At 42.9% G+C, this 17,698-nt stretch overlaps 1 protein-coding gene across 1 annotated transcript in view; it reads left to right on the top strand.

The window, feature by feature from the left end:
• The window catches only part of LOC129836171 (E3 ubiquitin-protein ligase NEURL1-like), a 71,760-nt gene extending 57,503 nt beyond the window's left edge, over positions 1–14,257 (top strand). Inside the window, exons 5-6 of the mRNA XM_055902022.1 lie at positions 8,074–8,253; positions 10,272–14,257. Of these exons, the coding sequence (XP_055757997.1) occupies positions 8,074–8,253; positions 10,272–10,528 (437 nt within the window). The 3' untranslated portion in view covers positions 10,529–14,257. The remainder of the gene's footprint in view (positions 1–8,073; positions 8,254–10,271) is intronic.
• Positions 14,258–17,698: the final 3,441 nt, after the last annotated feature.

Genomic DNA, 17,698 nt, shown 5'->3' with positions numbered 1-17,698 from the left:
TTAAATAATATTTTTCAAGCCTTGAGACAACGTTGCTGGGGTTTTCACGCTCAACAGTTTCCCGTGTGTATCAAGAATGGTCCACCAAAGAACATCCAGACAACTTGACACAACCGTGGGAAGCATTGGAGTCAACATGGGCCAGCGTCCCTGTGGAACGCTTTCGATACCTTGTATGTAGTCCATGCCCCGACGAATTGAGGCTGTTCTGAGGGCAAAGGGGGGTGCAACTCAATATTATGAAAGGGGCCTTAATGTTTTGTACACTCAGTGTACACATACACATACACACACTCACACCACCCTACAGGTACTAACATCTGATAGCAGGGATGTTACGATGTCAGGGCAGTAAACACCTGGATGTTACAAAACATTTCCAGCACCAGAGCACTGATAAAATAACTCACTTCATGTCGGGCCAGATAATACCCTGTCTCTAACACACACTCTACACACGCCTGCAAGTATGTATAGTGTAGAGAATCATTGTACCATTTAAACCGCTGTGAAATATTGTTTCCATACCCCAAAATATTGTGTTTTCAGCTGATTGAAACTGGTGTGAGTAATAGACGCAAAAAAACGAAACAAAGCACAGGAAGCGTAGAAATATCGCACATCTACCACCTCTTAGACTTGTTTTCGATCAGAATGACAGATCTATAAATCACACTTCTATGTGAATTTGGTCAGGTCGACCAAAAAGTTACATATTGAAGCTTTAACTATATATACAGAATTGACTATCCTTTATATAGATTTGACACATTACAATTGAGAGCCTAAATGTAGAAAATGGCGCCGACAACAAACTTAAAGACCACCCATATACAGTCGCCAAACCTCTCAAAGCTCTTAAAGTTTCTTTGGATATCGTGTTTCAGAAAGCTCAATGGATGTAGAAAGATAAGCAACCACTTTACAACCCCAATCTCCTCTTTTCCTCCTCCCATCTTCCCCTCATATTCATCAGTCTACCACTAAACAGATCCCTGGAAGGAAATCCCACACTCCTCTTCTAAGATGTAGAGACCTATGATGACCTAAGGTCCAAAGGTCATCCTCAGTCACAGCCATGACGGTAGGGCCAAGCGGCCATTTTGAAGCCACAACCCCATTGAGGTGCCGCGACAGTGTGTGACCCAGTGTTGTTGAGTCAAAGTATGTCCCAGTCTCAGTGTCACATAGCCCACATTCCTCAGAATCCTCCCATAGCAGACTGCTTTAGAGGATCTGGACAAACATACTCTTCTTAATAAACCTCTGTTTCCCAAATGGCACCCTATTCCCTATATAGTGCACTACTTTTTACTAGGGCCCAAAGAGCTCTGGTCAAAAGGAGTGCAGTCAAAAGTAGTGCACCACATAGGGAATAGGGTGCCATTTGGGAGGCAGTGGGAGTGAGCCGCCACAGCTGTCCACAGTCCCTCTCTAAGTTAATCTGGGAGTGAACAGGAGGATCAGGGCTGGGCTCCACTGATCCTAGGTCAGCTGCTGAGGACATGCCAGATAGGGGATTAAAATGGGAGAGATGGAGGACAGAGAGAGGCTCGGCACCACCACCACACCTCTGGGTTAGAGTCCATAGGGGGACCTGTCGGCGTAGTAGTAATGTGATCGTAGGGGGACACTGAGTAGTAGTTGTAGTGGTAGTTTATAAGGAGGATAAGGGTGTGTACATACGAACTAAGGATAGTTATGGGACTGTGTGTTATACATAGACATTCTACAAATGACCGTCTAAATACACACCACACAAACACACACACACACACACACACATACACACACACATCGCACACACACACACTTAGACATACACACACTGAGGCACCAAGAGCCTAGGGGCACCAGAGCAACCCTCTACACAAACAAACAGCCCAGGGCTTAACACTCCTATTCAACTATACCAGCACATACAGCCCCATTTAGAAAACCTCCAAGACTCCACAAGACTTGTACAGTACAGCCTATCACATGACGTAATGCACCGTGTCAGTCAGTCATCAGGCAACAGAGATCAGTTTTAGAGCCAACATGGGTCCTAATGCATTATGTTAGCATTGTCGCAGAACCAAAATGGCCACCTAGTCCAGTGGTTCCCAACCAGGGGTACTAGGACCCACAATCATCCCTCGGGTCTTAAGATAACATGTTATTGAAATGTTCAAGGGTTCATTGTAGTTCATTGTGGCTTGTTTGTCGCTGTAGTTGCTGACGATGTCCCTATTTGTGGATGTTGTGGCTTTAGGGCGAAATGGTGACGATAGCCATTTCCATTGTTCCTAGCGAATTAGCAAAGCTTTTAATCATTTTTCTTTTTTAATTATGACACATACACTCAACAAGACAGACAATTTTCATAGTCATTTACTAAACATTAAATAGTCATTCTGTTAGTGCCTACTTACACCAAAAATAAAACAATTGGCCTCACATCACAACTACCGCGGGTCAGTGCTGGACTGTCAATACCTGGGTGTATTCAATATGTCTGCTTCCATGAATACAGTCTAGGGGAAAATGACGTTTGTTTTTGGTGTAGTATCACTTTTGATTAGGCGATCCCCGTTTATAAAATCAACAGCGACACTCAATCTTGCTCAGTCTATATAAATGATTACTACTCAATCACTATCAACCATTTAACTAACCAACCGTCAACCAATGTTAAGGAACCACTTCGTCCTTAGATACTTCAAACATCATTTTTCTGACGCATCCTCTTTCATTCGATGTACAGGCATGTACTGTATGTCTGACGTAGCCAGGGTCGCATTCCGACTTTTCGTAATGTGTCCATGACCGTGACTTTGGAACCCATTATGTCATTTTAATCACACTGGGGCTGGGGTCTCTGAAACATGACCTTAGGCATCACTGGCATCCATATATGTGCTTCTAAAAACATGGACTTGGAATTTCCATTTGTTTCCCTGCCCTCACCACAGAAACAGGGGGTGTAAAAAAAAAAAAGAGTAGAACGTGACAACCCCCCCACATATCACCCTAAACTTCACGCTAAAATCCCCAAAAGTTATTGAAAAACCATTCACTTCAATAGGATCATAAGATCATAAGATCAGGTAGGCCAAGTTCTCATTTACAACTGCGACCTGGCCAAGATAAAGCAAAGCAGTGCGACACAAACAACAACAGAGTTACACATGGGATAAACAAACATACAGTCAATAACACAATAGAAAAATCTGTATACAGTGTGTGCAAATGAAGTAAGGAGGTAAGGCAATAAATAGGCCAATAGTGGCAAAGTAGTTACAATTTAGCAATTAACACTGGAGTGATAGATGTGCAGATGAGGATGTGCAAGTATACATACTGGTATAAATACTGGTGTGCAAAAGAGCAGAATTTTTTTTTAAATAATAATATGGGGATGAGGTAGGTAGATGGTTGGATGGGCTATTTACAAATGGCCTGTGTACAGCTGCAGCGATGGGTAAGCTGCTCTGACAGCCGATGCTTGAAGTTAGTGAGGGAGATAAAAGTCTCCAACTTCAGTGATTTTTGCAATTCGTTCCAGTCATTGGCAGCCGAGAACTGTAAGGAAAGGCGACCAAAGGAGGTGTTGGCTTTGGGGATGACCAGTGAAATATACCTGCTGGAGCGTGTGCTACGGGTGGGTGTTGCTATGGTGACCAGTGAGCTGAGATAAGGCGGAGCTTTACATAGCAAAAACTTATAGATGACCTGGAGCCAGTGGGTTTGGCGGCGAATGTGTAGTGAGGACCCGCCAACGAGAGCATACAGGTCGCAATGGTGGGGAGTATATGGGGCTTTGGTGTCACGCCCTGGCCTTAGTTATCTTTGTTTTCTTTATTATTTTAGGTCAGGGTGTGACATGGGGGATGTTTGTGTGTTTTTGTCTCGTATAGGGTGTTTGTATTGTATAGTTGTTTTTGTAGATTTCATGGGGTTGTGTTCAGTGTAGGTGTTTATGTATGTCTATGGTTGCCTGGAGTGGTTCTCAATTAGAGACAGCTGTCATTAGTTGTCTCTGATTGAGAGCCATATTTAGGCAGCCATAGGCATTAGGTAGGTTGTGGGTAATTGTCTATGTCTATGTTGCATGTGTGCACGTAGTTTGTATAGCTTCACGATCGTTTGTTGTTTTTGTATTAGTTTGTCAGTGTTCTTCAGTTTTCGTCTTCGTTATATTAAAATAAGATGTATTCATATCATGCTGCGCCTTGGTCCTCTCTTCCACATAAAGACGATCGTGACAGAATTACCCACCATACCAGGACCAAGCAGCGTGTTAAGCAGCAGCAGGAACAACATACACAGGATTCATGGACTTGGGAGGAAATACTGGACGGTAAAGGGACCTTGGGCACCACCGGGAGAATATCGCCTCCCTCGTGAAGAGCTGGAGGCAGCGAAAGCCGAGAGGAGGCGATATTAGGAGGCAGCACAGAAGCGAGGCTGGAAGCCTGAGAGTCAAACCCAAAAATTTCAACCAGGTATGGTTGGGCAGGCTCGATGCTCAAGGGAGTCAGTACGCCTGCACGGTCCGGTATATCCGGCGCCACCTCCCCGCCCCAGCCCAGTACCACCAGTGCCAACACCATGCACCAGGCTTCCAGTGCGTCTCCAGAGCCCTGTTCCTCTTCCACGCACTCGCCCTATGGTGCGTGTCTCCAGCCCGGTACCACCAGTTCCGGCACCACGCACCAAGCCTCCTGTGCGTCTCCAGAGCCCTGTGCATACTGTTGCTGCTCCCCGCACTAGCCTTGAGGTGCGTGTCCTTAGCCCGGTACCCCCAGTTCCGGCACCATGCACCATGCACCATGCACCTACTGTGCGCCTCAGCCGGCCAGAGTCTGCCGTCTGCCCAGCGCCGTCTGCGCTGTCCGTCTGCCCAGCGTTGCCTGCACTGCCCGTCTGCCCAAAGCCGTCTGAGCTGTCCTTCTGCCAAGCGCCTGCCAAGCGCCTGCACTGCCCGTCTGCCCAGCACCGACTGAGCTGCCCGTCTGTCCTGAGCCGTCAAAGCCGCCCGTCTGTCCTGAGCCTTCAGAGCCGTCCGTCAGTCAGGAGCCGCTAGAGCCGTCCGTCAGTCAGGAGCCGCTAGAGCCGCCCGCCAGTCAGGAGCAGCCAGAGCCGCCCGCCAGTCAGGAGCAGCCAGAGCCGCCCGCCAGTCAGGAGCAGCCAGAGCCGCCCGCCAGTCAGGCGCAGCCAGAGCCGCCCGCCAGTCAGGAGCAGCCAGAGCCGCCCGGCAGCCAGGATCTGGTGACATTTGGTGACAAAACGGATGGCACTGTGATAGACTACATCCAGTTTGCTGAGTAGAGTTTTGGAGGCTATTTTGTAAATGACATCGCCAAAGTCAAGGATCGGCAGGATAGTCAGTTTTACGAGGGTATTTTTGGCAGCATGAGTGAAGGAGGCTTTGTTGCGAAATAGGAAGCCAAATCTAGATTTATCCTTGGATTGGAGATGCTTAATGTGAGTCTGGAAGGAGAGTTTACAGTCTAGCCAGACACCTAGGTATTTATAGTTGTCCACATATTCTAAGTCAGAAACGTCCAGAGTAGTGATGCTAGGCGGGCGGGAGCGTGCAGGCAGCGATTGGTTGAAGAGCATGCATTTAGTTTTACTTGCATTTAAGAGCAGTTGGAGGCCACGGAAGGAGTGTTGTATGGCATTGAAGCTCGTTTGGAGGTTTGTTAACACAGTGTCCAAAGAATGGTGTCGTCTGCGTAGAGGTGGATCAAAGAATCACCAGCAGCAAGAGCGACATCATTGATATATACAGAGAAAAGAGTCGGCCCAAGAATTGAACCCTGTGTCACCCCCATAGAGACTGCCAGAGGTCCAGACAACAGGCCCTCCGATTTGACACACTGAACTCTATCTGCAAAGTAGTTAGTGAACCAGGCGAGGCAGTCATTAGAGAAACCAAAGCTGTTGAGTCTGCCGATAAGTATACAGTGATTGACAGAGTCGAAAGCCTTGGCCAGGTCGATGAAGACGGCTGCACACTACTGTTTTTTATCGATGGTAGTTATGATATCATTTAGGACCTTGAGCATGGCTGAGGTGCACCAGTGACCAGCTTGAAATCCGGATTGCATAGCGGAGAAGGTACGGTGGGATTCGAGATGGTCGATGATCTGTTTGTTCACTTGGCTTTCGAAGACTTCAGAAAGACAGGGCAGGATGAATATAGGTCTGTAACAGTTTGCGACCACGGCCGCTTTCCAATCTTTAGGAATCTCAGACGATACGAAAGAGAGGTTGAACAGACTAGTAACAGTAATCATTCATCTGTCTACCAATGTACTGTATAGTAACTGTATAGCACACTTAGACAAAACCCCCTCTGATCTTTGTAGGCCTATGTCTTCATAACATACCAACTCTTCTTTCAGATTCAGATAAGCTTTATTAGCATGAATGAACAAGGCCACTGTTGCTAAAACCAGTTGAGAAAATGACACCAAGAATAACAATAAAATAAAATACAAAGTATTGTAATGGTGATTAGAGAACGGGGGGATTTTTTATATATATATATGAGATAAATATTATATTGAATAAATATATATATAATAAATATTACCTGAGACTTTTTTTAAATTAATATAAATAAAATAAATACATCAAAATAGTAATAATAATCTTTCTTTCTCTCGGTTCTTTATGATATAGGATCATTCTTCAATGTAGAACCTACTGGATAGTCCACTTACAGTACTAAAGGTGCCTATATTTGAGGTGGCTATAGTTAAGGTGGCTATCGTTGAGGTGGCTATCGTTGAGGTGGCTATCGTTGAGGTGCCTATAGTTGAGGTGCCTATAGTTGAGGTGCCTATAGTTGAGGTGCCTATAGTTGAGGTGGCTATATTTGAGGTTGCTATAATTGAGGTGGCTATATTTGAAATGCCCATATTTGAGGTGGCTATAGTTGAGGTGCCTATATTTGAGGTGGCTATATTTGAGGTGGCTATAGTTGAGGTGGCTATAGTTGAGGTGGCTATAGTTGAGGTGGCTATAGTTGAGGTGGCTATAGTTGAGGTGGCTATATTTGAGGTTGCTATAATTGAGATGGCTATATTTGAGGTTGCTATAATTGAGGTGGCTATAGTTGAGGTGGCTATAGTTGAGGTGGCTATAGTTGAGGTGGCTATATTGAGGTGACTATAGTTGAGGTGGTTATAGTTGAGGTGGCTATATTGAGGTGACTATAGTTGAGGTGGTTATATTGAGGTGACTATATTTGAGGTGGCTATAGTTGAGGTGACTATATTTGAGGTGGCTCTATTTGAGGTGGCTCTATTTGAGGTGGCTATAGTTGAGGTGGCTATAGTTGAGGTGCCTATAGTTGAGGTGACTATAGTTGAGGTGCCTATAGTTGAGGTGCCTATAGTTGAGGTGCCTATAGTTGAGGTGGCTATAGTTGAGGTGGCTATAGTTGAGGTGGCATAGTTGAGGTGGCTATATTGAGGTGACTATAGTTGAGGTGGCTATATTGAGGTGACTATATTTGAGGTGGCTATAGTTGAGGTGACTATAGTTGAGGTGACTATAGTTGAGGTGGCTATATTGAGGTGACTATAGTTGAGGTGCCTATAGTTGAGGTGCCTATAGTTGAGGTGCCTATAGTTGAGGTGCCTATAGTTGAGGTGCCTATATTTGAAGTGGCTATAGTTGAGGTGGCTATATTGAGGTGCCTATAGTTGAGGTGCCTATAGTTGAGGTGCCTATAGTTGAGGTGACTATAGTTGAGGTGCCTATAGTTGAGGTGACTATAGTTGAGGTGCCTATATTTGAAGTGGCTATAGTTGAGGTGGCTATATTGAGGTGCCTATAGTTGAGGTGCCTATAGTTGAGGTGCCTATAGTTGAGGTGGCTATATTGAGGTGACTATAGTTCGGGTGGCTCTATTTGAGGTGGCTATATTGAGGTGGCTATAGTTGAGGTGCCTATATTTGAGGTGGCTATATTGAGGGGACTATAGTTTGGGTGGCTCTATTTGAGGTGGCTTTATTTGACCTCTATATGCTTTCATAACCATCTCTTTTCTCTCTGTCTGTTCTCTGGCTCCAGGTTCCACACATCTCGGGGACCAGCCGGCGCGGGCTCCCTCTATCCCCAGCTCTCCCTCCTCCTCCACCCACACCCCCAGCACCCTAGCCCTGGCCCTGGGTAGTGGAAGCTCCGACCCTGTCCTTAACGGAGGCCTGGGAGGCCCCTGCTCCGGTGCCTACTGTGGTGGCTCTGCGGGAGGTCTGTACCTTTCAGAGCCACTCTATTAATCAAACTATCAAACCCACTGCAGGGGGTTAAGAGAGGAGAGGGGACACTAGGTAGCAGATGTCCTGGGTGGTGAGTCTGTTCGGTGTTCGGTGCTGTGCAGCGAGAGGACGCAATGTCTCGTCTACTGTTGTAGTTACGTAATGTGAGGCTGCCTTCATAGTAGAACAACAGTAGTAAAATGGGTTTGTACTGTATTTATTGTAAGGAATGTATTGATCAACACTGTAGATTAGATCCATTACATCAGTTCATACACTACCGGTCAAAAGCTTTAGAACACCTACTCATTCAAGGGGTTTTCTTCCTTTTTATCTATTTTCTACATTGTAGAATAAAATTGAAGATATCAAAACTATGAAATAACACATATGGAATCATGTAGTAACCAAAAAAGTGTTAAACAAATCAAAAAATATTTTATTTGTGAGATTCTTCAAATAGCCACCCTTTGCCTTGGTGACAGCTTTGCACACTCTTGGCATTTTCTCAATCAGCTTCATGAGGTAGATACCTGGAATGCATTTCAATTAACAGGTGTGCCTTCTTCAAAATGAATTTGTGGAATGTCTTTCCTTCTTAATGTGTTTGAGCCAATCAGTTGTGTTGTGACAAGGTAAGGGTAGTATACAGAAGATAGCCTTATTTGGTAAAAGATCAAGTCCATATTATGTCAAGAACAGCTCAAAGAGAAACGACAGTCCATCATTACTTTAAGACATGAAGGTCAGTCAATACGGAACATTTCAAGAACTTTGAACATAGTTTCTTCAAGAGCAGTCGCAAAAACCATCAAGTGCTATGATGAAACTGGCTCTCATGAGGACTGCCACAGGAATGGAAGACCCAGAGTTACCTCTGCTGCAGAGGATAAGTTCATTAGAGTTACCAGCCTCTGAAATTGCAGACAAATAAATGCTTCACAGACTTCAAGTAACAGACACGGCAACATCAACTGTTCAGAGGAGATTGTATGAATCAGGCCTTCGTGGTCGAAATGCTGCAACGAAACCACCACTAAAGGACACCAATAAGAAGAAGAGACTTGCTTGGGCCAAGAAACACACGCAACGGACATCGGTGGATATTTGTCCTTTCGTCTGGAGTCCAAATTTAAGATTTATGGTTCCAAACGCTGTGTTTTTGTGAGTGAATGGATGATCTCCATATGTGTATTTCCATCCCATGTGGCTTTTCCTTTTTTTCCCTTTATTTAACTAGGCAAGTCAGTTAAGAACAAATTCTTATTTACAATGAAGGCCTAGGAACAATGGGTTAACTGCCTTGTTCAGGGGTAGAACGACAGATGTTTACATTGTCAGCTCAGGGATTTGATCTAGCAGTAACCTTTTGGTTACTGGCCCAACACTCTAACCACTAGGCTACCTGCCGCCTTACTGGGACTATAGTTTGTTTTTCAACAGGACAATGACCCAACACACCTCCAGGTTGTGTAAGGGCTATTTTACCAAGAAGGAGAGTGATGGAGTGCTGCATCAGATGACCTGACCTCCACAATCCCCCGACCTCAACCCGATTGAGATGGTTTGGGATGAGTCGGACCGCAGAGTGAAGGAAAAGCAGGCAAAAGTGCTCAGCATATGTGGGAACTCCTTCAAGACTGTTGGAAAAGCATTCCAAGTGAAGCTGGTTTAGAGAATGCCAAGAGTGTGCAAAGCTGTCACCAAGGCAAAGCATGGCTATTTGAAGAATCACAAATATAAAACATATTTTGATTTGTCTAACACTTTTTTGGATACTACATGATTCCATAAATGTTATTTCATAGTTATGATGTCTTCATTATTCTACAATGTAGAAAATAGTAAAAACTAAGAAAGATGGGTAGGTGTTCTAAAGCTTTTGACCGATAGTGTACATGCAGAATGTTCTTTCATTAGTCTATTGATTACTGACACCCCTAACAAATGCTCTCTCTTTTTCTCCCTCTCCCTCCTTCCCTCCCTCCGTCACTACCTCCCCCCTAACAGGAACGACCCCCAGCTCGCCCGTCAGCCTCCCCAAGTCGCCCACCTTCCCATCAGGCAGCGGGAGAGGGCCCGGGTGGCCGACAGGCGATGAGTGTTCCATCTGCTACGAGAATCACGTGGACACGGTCATCTACGCCTGCGGTCACATGTGTCTCTGCTACACCTGCGGCGTCAAACTCAAGAAAATGTCCAACGCCTGCTGCCCCATCTGCAGGAGACAAATCAAAGACATCATTAAGACCTACCGTAGCACGTAGGGACCTTTGAAGCCAAGGGCCTCGAAACTGAGGGCCAGAGGCATAAGTTAATGGGGAGAGGAGGACGACGTTGGGGAAAGACTTTGATAAACCTTTAAGATCAGGGAAATGGACAATGGACAGTTCACTCTGGTATTTTTGTGTGATGGATATTGAGGAAGAATCTTGGTTTTTGTTTCAAATACCCATTTTTTGTTGGCTGGTACAGTTAGTAGACCTGCACTGCAAAGGTCTCTTACATTTCCACTTTCCCTCTCTGACGCAGTGTGTGACGGCTTTTGAAGCCGCGTCGAGAACTTCCTCTCTCAACTAGAAGTTTTCATTCTTCTTACTCTCCAAGGATTCAGGAAGTTTCAGACTTTGAGGAAAGAGAAGACGTGAAAATACTTATTATTTGGTTGTTTAAGCCACTTCCAGACGACTGCCGCTCGTTTGCTCGTTTGCATGGAAGCAAACCAGGTGGTTTCAATTCAACGTTTTTGGTCTTGAGATGATCTATTTATGTTGAAGAGGAGAAGGACTCTTAAGTTCCAACATTTGCTTCTTAACTTGACTCGACTTTGTCTGTAAAAAAAAAAAAAAAACAGGCAAAATGACTACCCTTGTCTAGAGATAGTTTTTTATTAACATAACGTCTCAGTATGGCACAACTTCTGTCTGTGTGTTACTTAGGCAAACTGCAGAGGAAAAGAGAGGACTTATTTGTTGCTCAAGGGTTGTGACCGGAAAGGGATGCATTTCTGTAGTAGTCATAGGATTCATCAATAGGAAGATGACTACAGTTGTATAAGGTTGTGAAGTACAGGGACGTAAGTATATGACGTGTGAAGGAGTGCTGGATCACCTCTTGCTCCTATACAGTAAGTCATATATTCTCAACCAAATGTGTTTGTGTGGTAGTTCTATAGCACATTCATTGGTCGTAGCTGTCCTGTTGCGCTAGCTAGCTATCTGCTTGCTCTGCAGTGTTGTATGTTGCACTGGAGTCAGTACTGCGCTCTCGGAAATGCCCCATCAAGAAAGGAGAGGATACATATTATTTTACACAATAAATTTAAACAGCCATCAAAACAATGTCACTGGCAGCCTCAGCTCCCAATCCAATCCCAGAATTTGTACCCACATCATGTGACTGGAAGCAGGAAGTGAAAGTACATTTATTGGGTGTTCCTCAGGTCCAACTGTTAACGCCCCAAAAATGGTGACAGTTTACGCAAACACCAGCCCAATGCACTGTGATTGTTGTCATGGTAATAGCGTTCAACGTCGATCCGACACAGCTCCCTGCCTTAATTTATGAACAGTTAATTTGTTACCAACGGATGTGTGATTAATAATGCTTTGTTTCTATCCATTCTTTTTTCACCAAGACCCCTTACTAAATACCAAATACGATGTTGTGTGTCAGAAGAAAAGCTTCAGAAACAGGACTTCAGAAACTCAGAGGATTAAAAGCACATGAAACAAAACTGAGTTGACCCTAACTTATTTTTATAACTCAAAATACTTACTGGTCAGCGGTCATTTGCATCGCAGACAGTCAGTAATATGTACACAACCCTAACCCTATCACGGTACTATTCTAACATCTGCATAGTGCCTCCACCAGCAACAAATACCCTTCACAGTTACACACATTAATGTAGGGTTATGAGAGGGAGATGGGAGTTCCTCAATGTTACAATTTGATATACAGTCGGTTACACGAGCTGTCACTTACCCCATATGACTTTTATCACTTTGGGGCGAATCCTAATTTACACTTAAGTCAAATTATCACTCAGTCTCCCATTGACGTCAATGCAAGACTACCTGAAAATGTGATTTTGTAAAAGTTAGACTTTTCCCCTTTATGGTCAGAATGTGTCATATATCCCGTTGAAATTCCCCTCGCACTTGTGTGTACTGGAGCTATATGTCATAGCTTTCTGCCGAGAGCTGAAAAGGCTTTTTTAAAACACGTTTATCTTGCATCTTGGTGTAATTAATAGATAATCGACAAATGAATCTGGAATGTAATGCTGCGACAGTATTTGCCAGCTCTCTGTTTGGGGCAAATACTGACAGATGTTTCGTATACATCCTCTTTACACTCACAAACAGAACTTTGTGTTTTTATGATATTTATACGCTACTGCTTGAGTGTTAATTCACATTTTGAATGTTAATTTATGTTTTAAAATGAGGCAAATAGTTTTATTGGTGTGGTTGGTAGTATCAAGAGAGAAAAAACATATTTTGTCAGCTTTTTTTCCCGATTGATAGTCATGATTGTAATGTTTGTTTTCTGGTTGATTGAAACCATGAAATAATCAGCTATTTCTACTTCTACGGTGTATCCTAAAGCCAGGAACGATATTATCTTGTACCTTCCACCAATACCTGGGACTCCCTGCAGTATACAATCATAACACCTCGTTGCTTTGGGTAAAAGACAAGCACAGATTAATAATTTTACAAACTCTGAATATTCAGACGCTGAATTTTTTTGTAATTTTTATGTTGTTGTTTATGCCTCCTTTCGAGTCCAAACCAGGTTTGTTTTTATAGCTCTTACCAAGTATAAATTTAAAGCCCGTCGTTGTATGGCAATGTTAAATGTCACTTTATAAGAATCCTGATTGTACTTTTTAAATGGTCTAGTCTATAGGTAATCTCTGGCATATTCTATCGCAGTAAAAATTGTGCTGATACTAAGTGTCCGATGAAATCCGAAATCCAATAAAAAATAAATGTGTTAATCCACCTCGTAATTTGCAATGTCTGTGCTAAACTCACGTATTGCTTGAAACGTTGTTTTTTTACCGTTTTTTTTTTTACTGGACCTTTTTCCAAGGAATTTAACCCACAACCACTAATGTAAACAATAGTCATTGGACATACGGTCATGTCATAAATGGCATACCGTACATTGACAACTTATAATAACGTAAAAGTTAATTATCATGCAAAAAAAAACAAGGCACCTAAATTGCTGCCTATCATATTTATTGAGTTACATACAGGATTAATTGAAGTGGTCTGACTCATGTCAGTACTCAGTGGCTTAAAGTTCAGCCCTCCACACAGATACTATGACTAGGGCCCAGAATTGTTCCTGACCTAGTGACCTGGAAAAATCAGGGCCCTAACTATAACACTAACCAGTTGCAGTGTGATACCAATTTACCCCCAAAAACATTTTTGGTTTCTCTCCTGATTGTTTGTCGACCCTGTATTGTATCTATCTTCCATTGAAGTGTTTTGATCTCAGATCCTACTGTACTTGGGTGTTTTCTTTCTTCTTCTACTATCCTCCATTTTAGAAAACCCCTTCTTCAGATATCACTAGACAGGTATCACCTGGGAAATATACTTTATTTTCTGTCTTTTTGTTGTTTGAGTTGATCGTTCACGCCGTCCTAGTTAGTGAACTTCGGGACCAATAGAAGACAAGCTAAAAAATAAAACGCTACATCGTAATCTCCTCGGCCATCATTTAGACAGAGTTCAGGGGTCGATCAGAACGCTACACATAGAAATGTAACATAGGCTAGGTCAAACACGATTGCTCCTATTTTCCATGATATAGAAGAATATATGTTCTATGTTGTGACTCATCCATTGTTTAAGATACTTTGCAAACCTGTCTTTATTTGAAAACTAGTTTCCAAGTGATCTGTTTGTGAGCTCTGTTAAATGTGAGTCGGACGATTGTGTCAATAAACTTTCCAGACGTGTTTCAAAGAAGTGTCTGTGCCTGCTTTTCTCATAAAACTTGAATAGAACATAAATTAGAAAACATGTGACTACAAGCTAATTCTATATTTTCTATCACATCTCCAATATCTTAATATGATTGGATTATCTTCCATACATATCCAACTATAACATGCACTTGATGACTAATTATTTTTTATTATATCCATACTCTTGATTTTAATTAATCCAGTAAATGTCTTTCTTTTTTTTCTTTTTTAAAACTTTTATTTAACCTGGAAGGGCTCATTGAGATTTGAAGTCTCTTTTTCAAGAGCGTCCTGGCCAAACTACAGGTAATCTAGTAAAAAAACATAGAATTCACAAGAGTATAACAAAATCATAAAACAGCAAATTAAAAACATTGACAGGTCAGGGAATCAGCCTCAAATCAACCTTCTGAACAATAAAAAATGCCCAAATAAAAAGGTAGTAAACCCAAAATGGCTTTGTAAATAAAAGTATACCAGTGACTGAGCCTACGATTGACTAGAGAAGGCCAGCCAACCCTGGTATATAAAGTGCAGTGGTGCGTAAGGGTTTTGCAGTTTAAAATAAATCTCAGTACTCCATGGTAAAGGGTGTCAATTGATCACAAACACTGAGAGGAAGCATTCATATATAAAATATCCCCATAGTCTAGTATTGGCATAAATGTAGCTGATACTAGCCTCCTTCTGGCTTCAAAAGAAAAACAGGCCTGATTCCTAAAATAAAATCCCAACTTCATTTTTTTTTTAAATGTAAATTGTTGAATATGCAATTTAAAAGAGAGGCCGTCATCAATTACAATTCCAAGGTATTTCTATGAGGTTACAGTTTCAATCTCATTGCCCTGACATGTAGTAATAGGTGAAAGGTTCAGAGGTCTATTTCTTGCTTTAGAAAACACCATTAGATCGCAGTGCTAGCTGTGCCACTAGAGATTCTGGGTTCGAGTCCAGGCTCTGTCTCAGCCGGCTGCGACCGGGAGACCCATGGGACGGCGCACAATTGGCCCAGGATCGCCCGGGATAGGGGAGGGTTTAGCCGGCAGGGACGTCCTTGTCCCATCGCGGACTAGCAACTCCTGTGGGGGGCCGGGAGCAGCGCATGCTGAAATGGTTGCCAGGTGTACAGTGTTTCTTCCAGCACATTGGTGTGGCTGGCTTCCGGGTTAAGTGGGCATTGTGTCAAGAAGCAGTGCGGCCTGGTTGGGTCGTGTTTCGGAGGACGCACGGCTCTCGACCTTCGCCTCTACCAAGTACAGAGCCCTGGGGCACCCCATTACAGACAGACAATTTAACAGACATGAGCCCATCAAATTGAGTGCACTGAGTTCTATCAGACAGATAGTTAGCAAACCATGCAACTGCATGCGCCGAAAGATCAATGCTCGACAGTCTCTGCCTTAGTATAGCATGATCAACTGTATCAAAAGCCTTAGAGAGATCAATAAAAAGTGAGACAGTGATGTTTTTTGTCAAAGGCTTCAGTGAAACCATTTAAAACCTTCATGGCTGTTGTAATTGTGCTATGCTTCTTCCTGAAGCCCAATTGGTACACTGATAAAACAGAGATAGTACATAAAAACAATTTTAGCTGCTCGCTAACAAGGGTTTCAAATAATTATACAATCCATTGATTAAGATTACTATCATCCCCCAGCCACACTGACTGCATGGATCATGTACACAGTTTGTGTCAGCATAGTCATAAAACACAGAGGAATCCAAATAGAGTTGCTAACTCAGATCAACACAACCCTGACCTTCTGTGGTCCAGTGGAACTTGGTGCTTTCAGTGGTATGTGATTTGGGGCACCTGTTACATCATGTGTTTTGGACGGCCCCATCTGCCTAGGTGGTCTATGTTCAACCGGGGTCCTCCAGGGGACACTAGGCTTAGGGCCAGGGGCTCCAAGCACTGCAGGCAGCTCCCACCTCATCCAAATATCCCTCTGATGTCCCCAGATATACATATGTCTGTCCGTAGTTGATTAATAGCGTGTAAGACATGGTAATATCTAGGAGGAGGTATGAGGTCTGATAATAATCTAGACGATATATATCAAATCTGTCATCAAGATTTATTAGTATCCCATATCTCTGTTATAAAGTGATGGGTCATAGTTAAATGTCCATAGGTAATACTCTGTGATGATGGATTAAATGTTCATGTGTTTAAAAACATTTTTTGGGAATACATGCAGTCCTTATACCTGCTTTACAAAGGCCCTTGAGGTAAGACCTTTACGAATAAACAGATAAAAACCGCAAACCATGAGCTCAAACTCCCCTCTGACTCCTCCAGCTAAGGCTGAGGAGAACAGACTAGCTCAAGATTGCCATCTAGTGGATATATATAAATAGTTCCACTGACCAATGAGAATCTGTTTAATCGACGGGTCGTCCTATGGGAGCTTTCCTCAGCTGTCGACACTTGTCTCACTTAAATATGCCATCACCGTCACACCTGAAGATGACAGTGACATGGAATGAACAGAAGCACTAAGACCTTTACTTCAATAGCTCTCTGAAGTATTCCCAAATGGCCTATGTGCAACCAAAAGGTGGCAGAAACACTGTCGGCCTAAGTGTTTGTTACGTCTTTATTTGATACCTGTCATTCTAGAACCTTCCTGAAATACTCCAATACAGTGTTTATGTTGGACATGATGTCTCTATGTATTAGTCCTCTCACAGCTGTTAGCCTGAGTGTTACATTCTCTCTACATCTCCCATAACCACCCGTGATCAATGTGATGAATGCTCCGACCTTTAGATACTGAGGGTAACTTGCACATGTTCTGTTGAAAGCGAGCGTTTTGTGGGGGTTCGATGGGGGCTGGGTGGTTGTCCTAAGGGGAGGTAGGTGTGCACATTTTTCGTGTTCATTTAGGCGTATGCGATACATCTTTCTACATGTGTATAGATGTCCGGATGCCACAGTATGATTTTTTTCCTCCATCTTTCTCGTTAGCAGTAGGTAGGGCTCTGCCGTACTAGTTCATCTTCATTTTCTGCCTTTACAATTTTTACAGTTCTCTCATAACTCATACAATATACAGTACATCTAAAACAGGATTATTAAATTGTACCATCCAAGTCTAAATATACTTATTCTGATTCATACCATACAACAAATGAAGATATATGTATCATTCAATACATTTACTGCCACCTACGATTGTATGTAAAAGTTATAAATAAATCAAAATATGAACGTATGAGTCATATCAGCTCAGTTGGTCCTGTGTGGCTGGGCTGGTAGAGCATGGTGCTTACAATGATAGGGTTGTGGGTTCTATTCCCACGGGTGACCAGTACAGGGAAAAAAGTATGAACAGATACTTCTGCGTCTGCTATATGACTGAAATGTTTAATAATAATAATACTGCAAATATTCTGTTTCATAATGTATGGCATGTGAATGTTCAGGCTAACAAATGAA

The sequence above is a fragment of the Salvelinus fontinalis genome, chromosome 3, assembly GCF_029448725.1.
Source record: "Salvelinus fontinalis isolate EN_2023a chromosome 3, ASM2944872v1, whole genome shotgun sequence".
Taxonomy (NCBI): Eukaryota; Metazoa; Chordata; class Actinopteri; order Salmoniformes; family Salmonidae; genus Salvelinus; species Salvelinus fontinalis.
The sequence above is the reverse complement of the archived record's forward strand: the minus strand, read 5'-3'. Positions and strand labels throughout refer to the sequence as shown.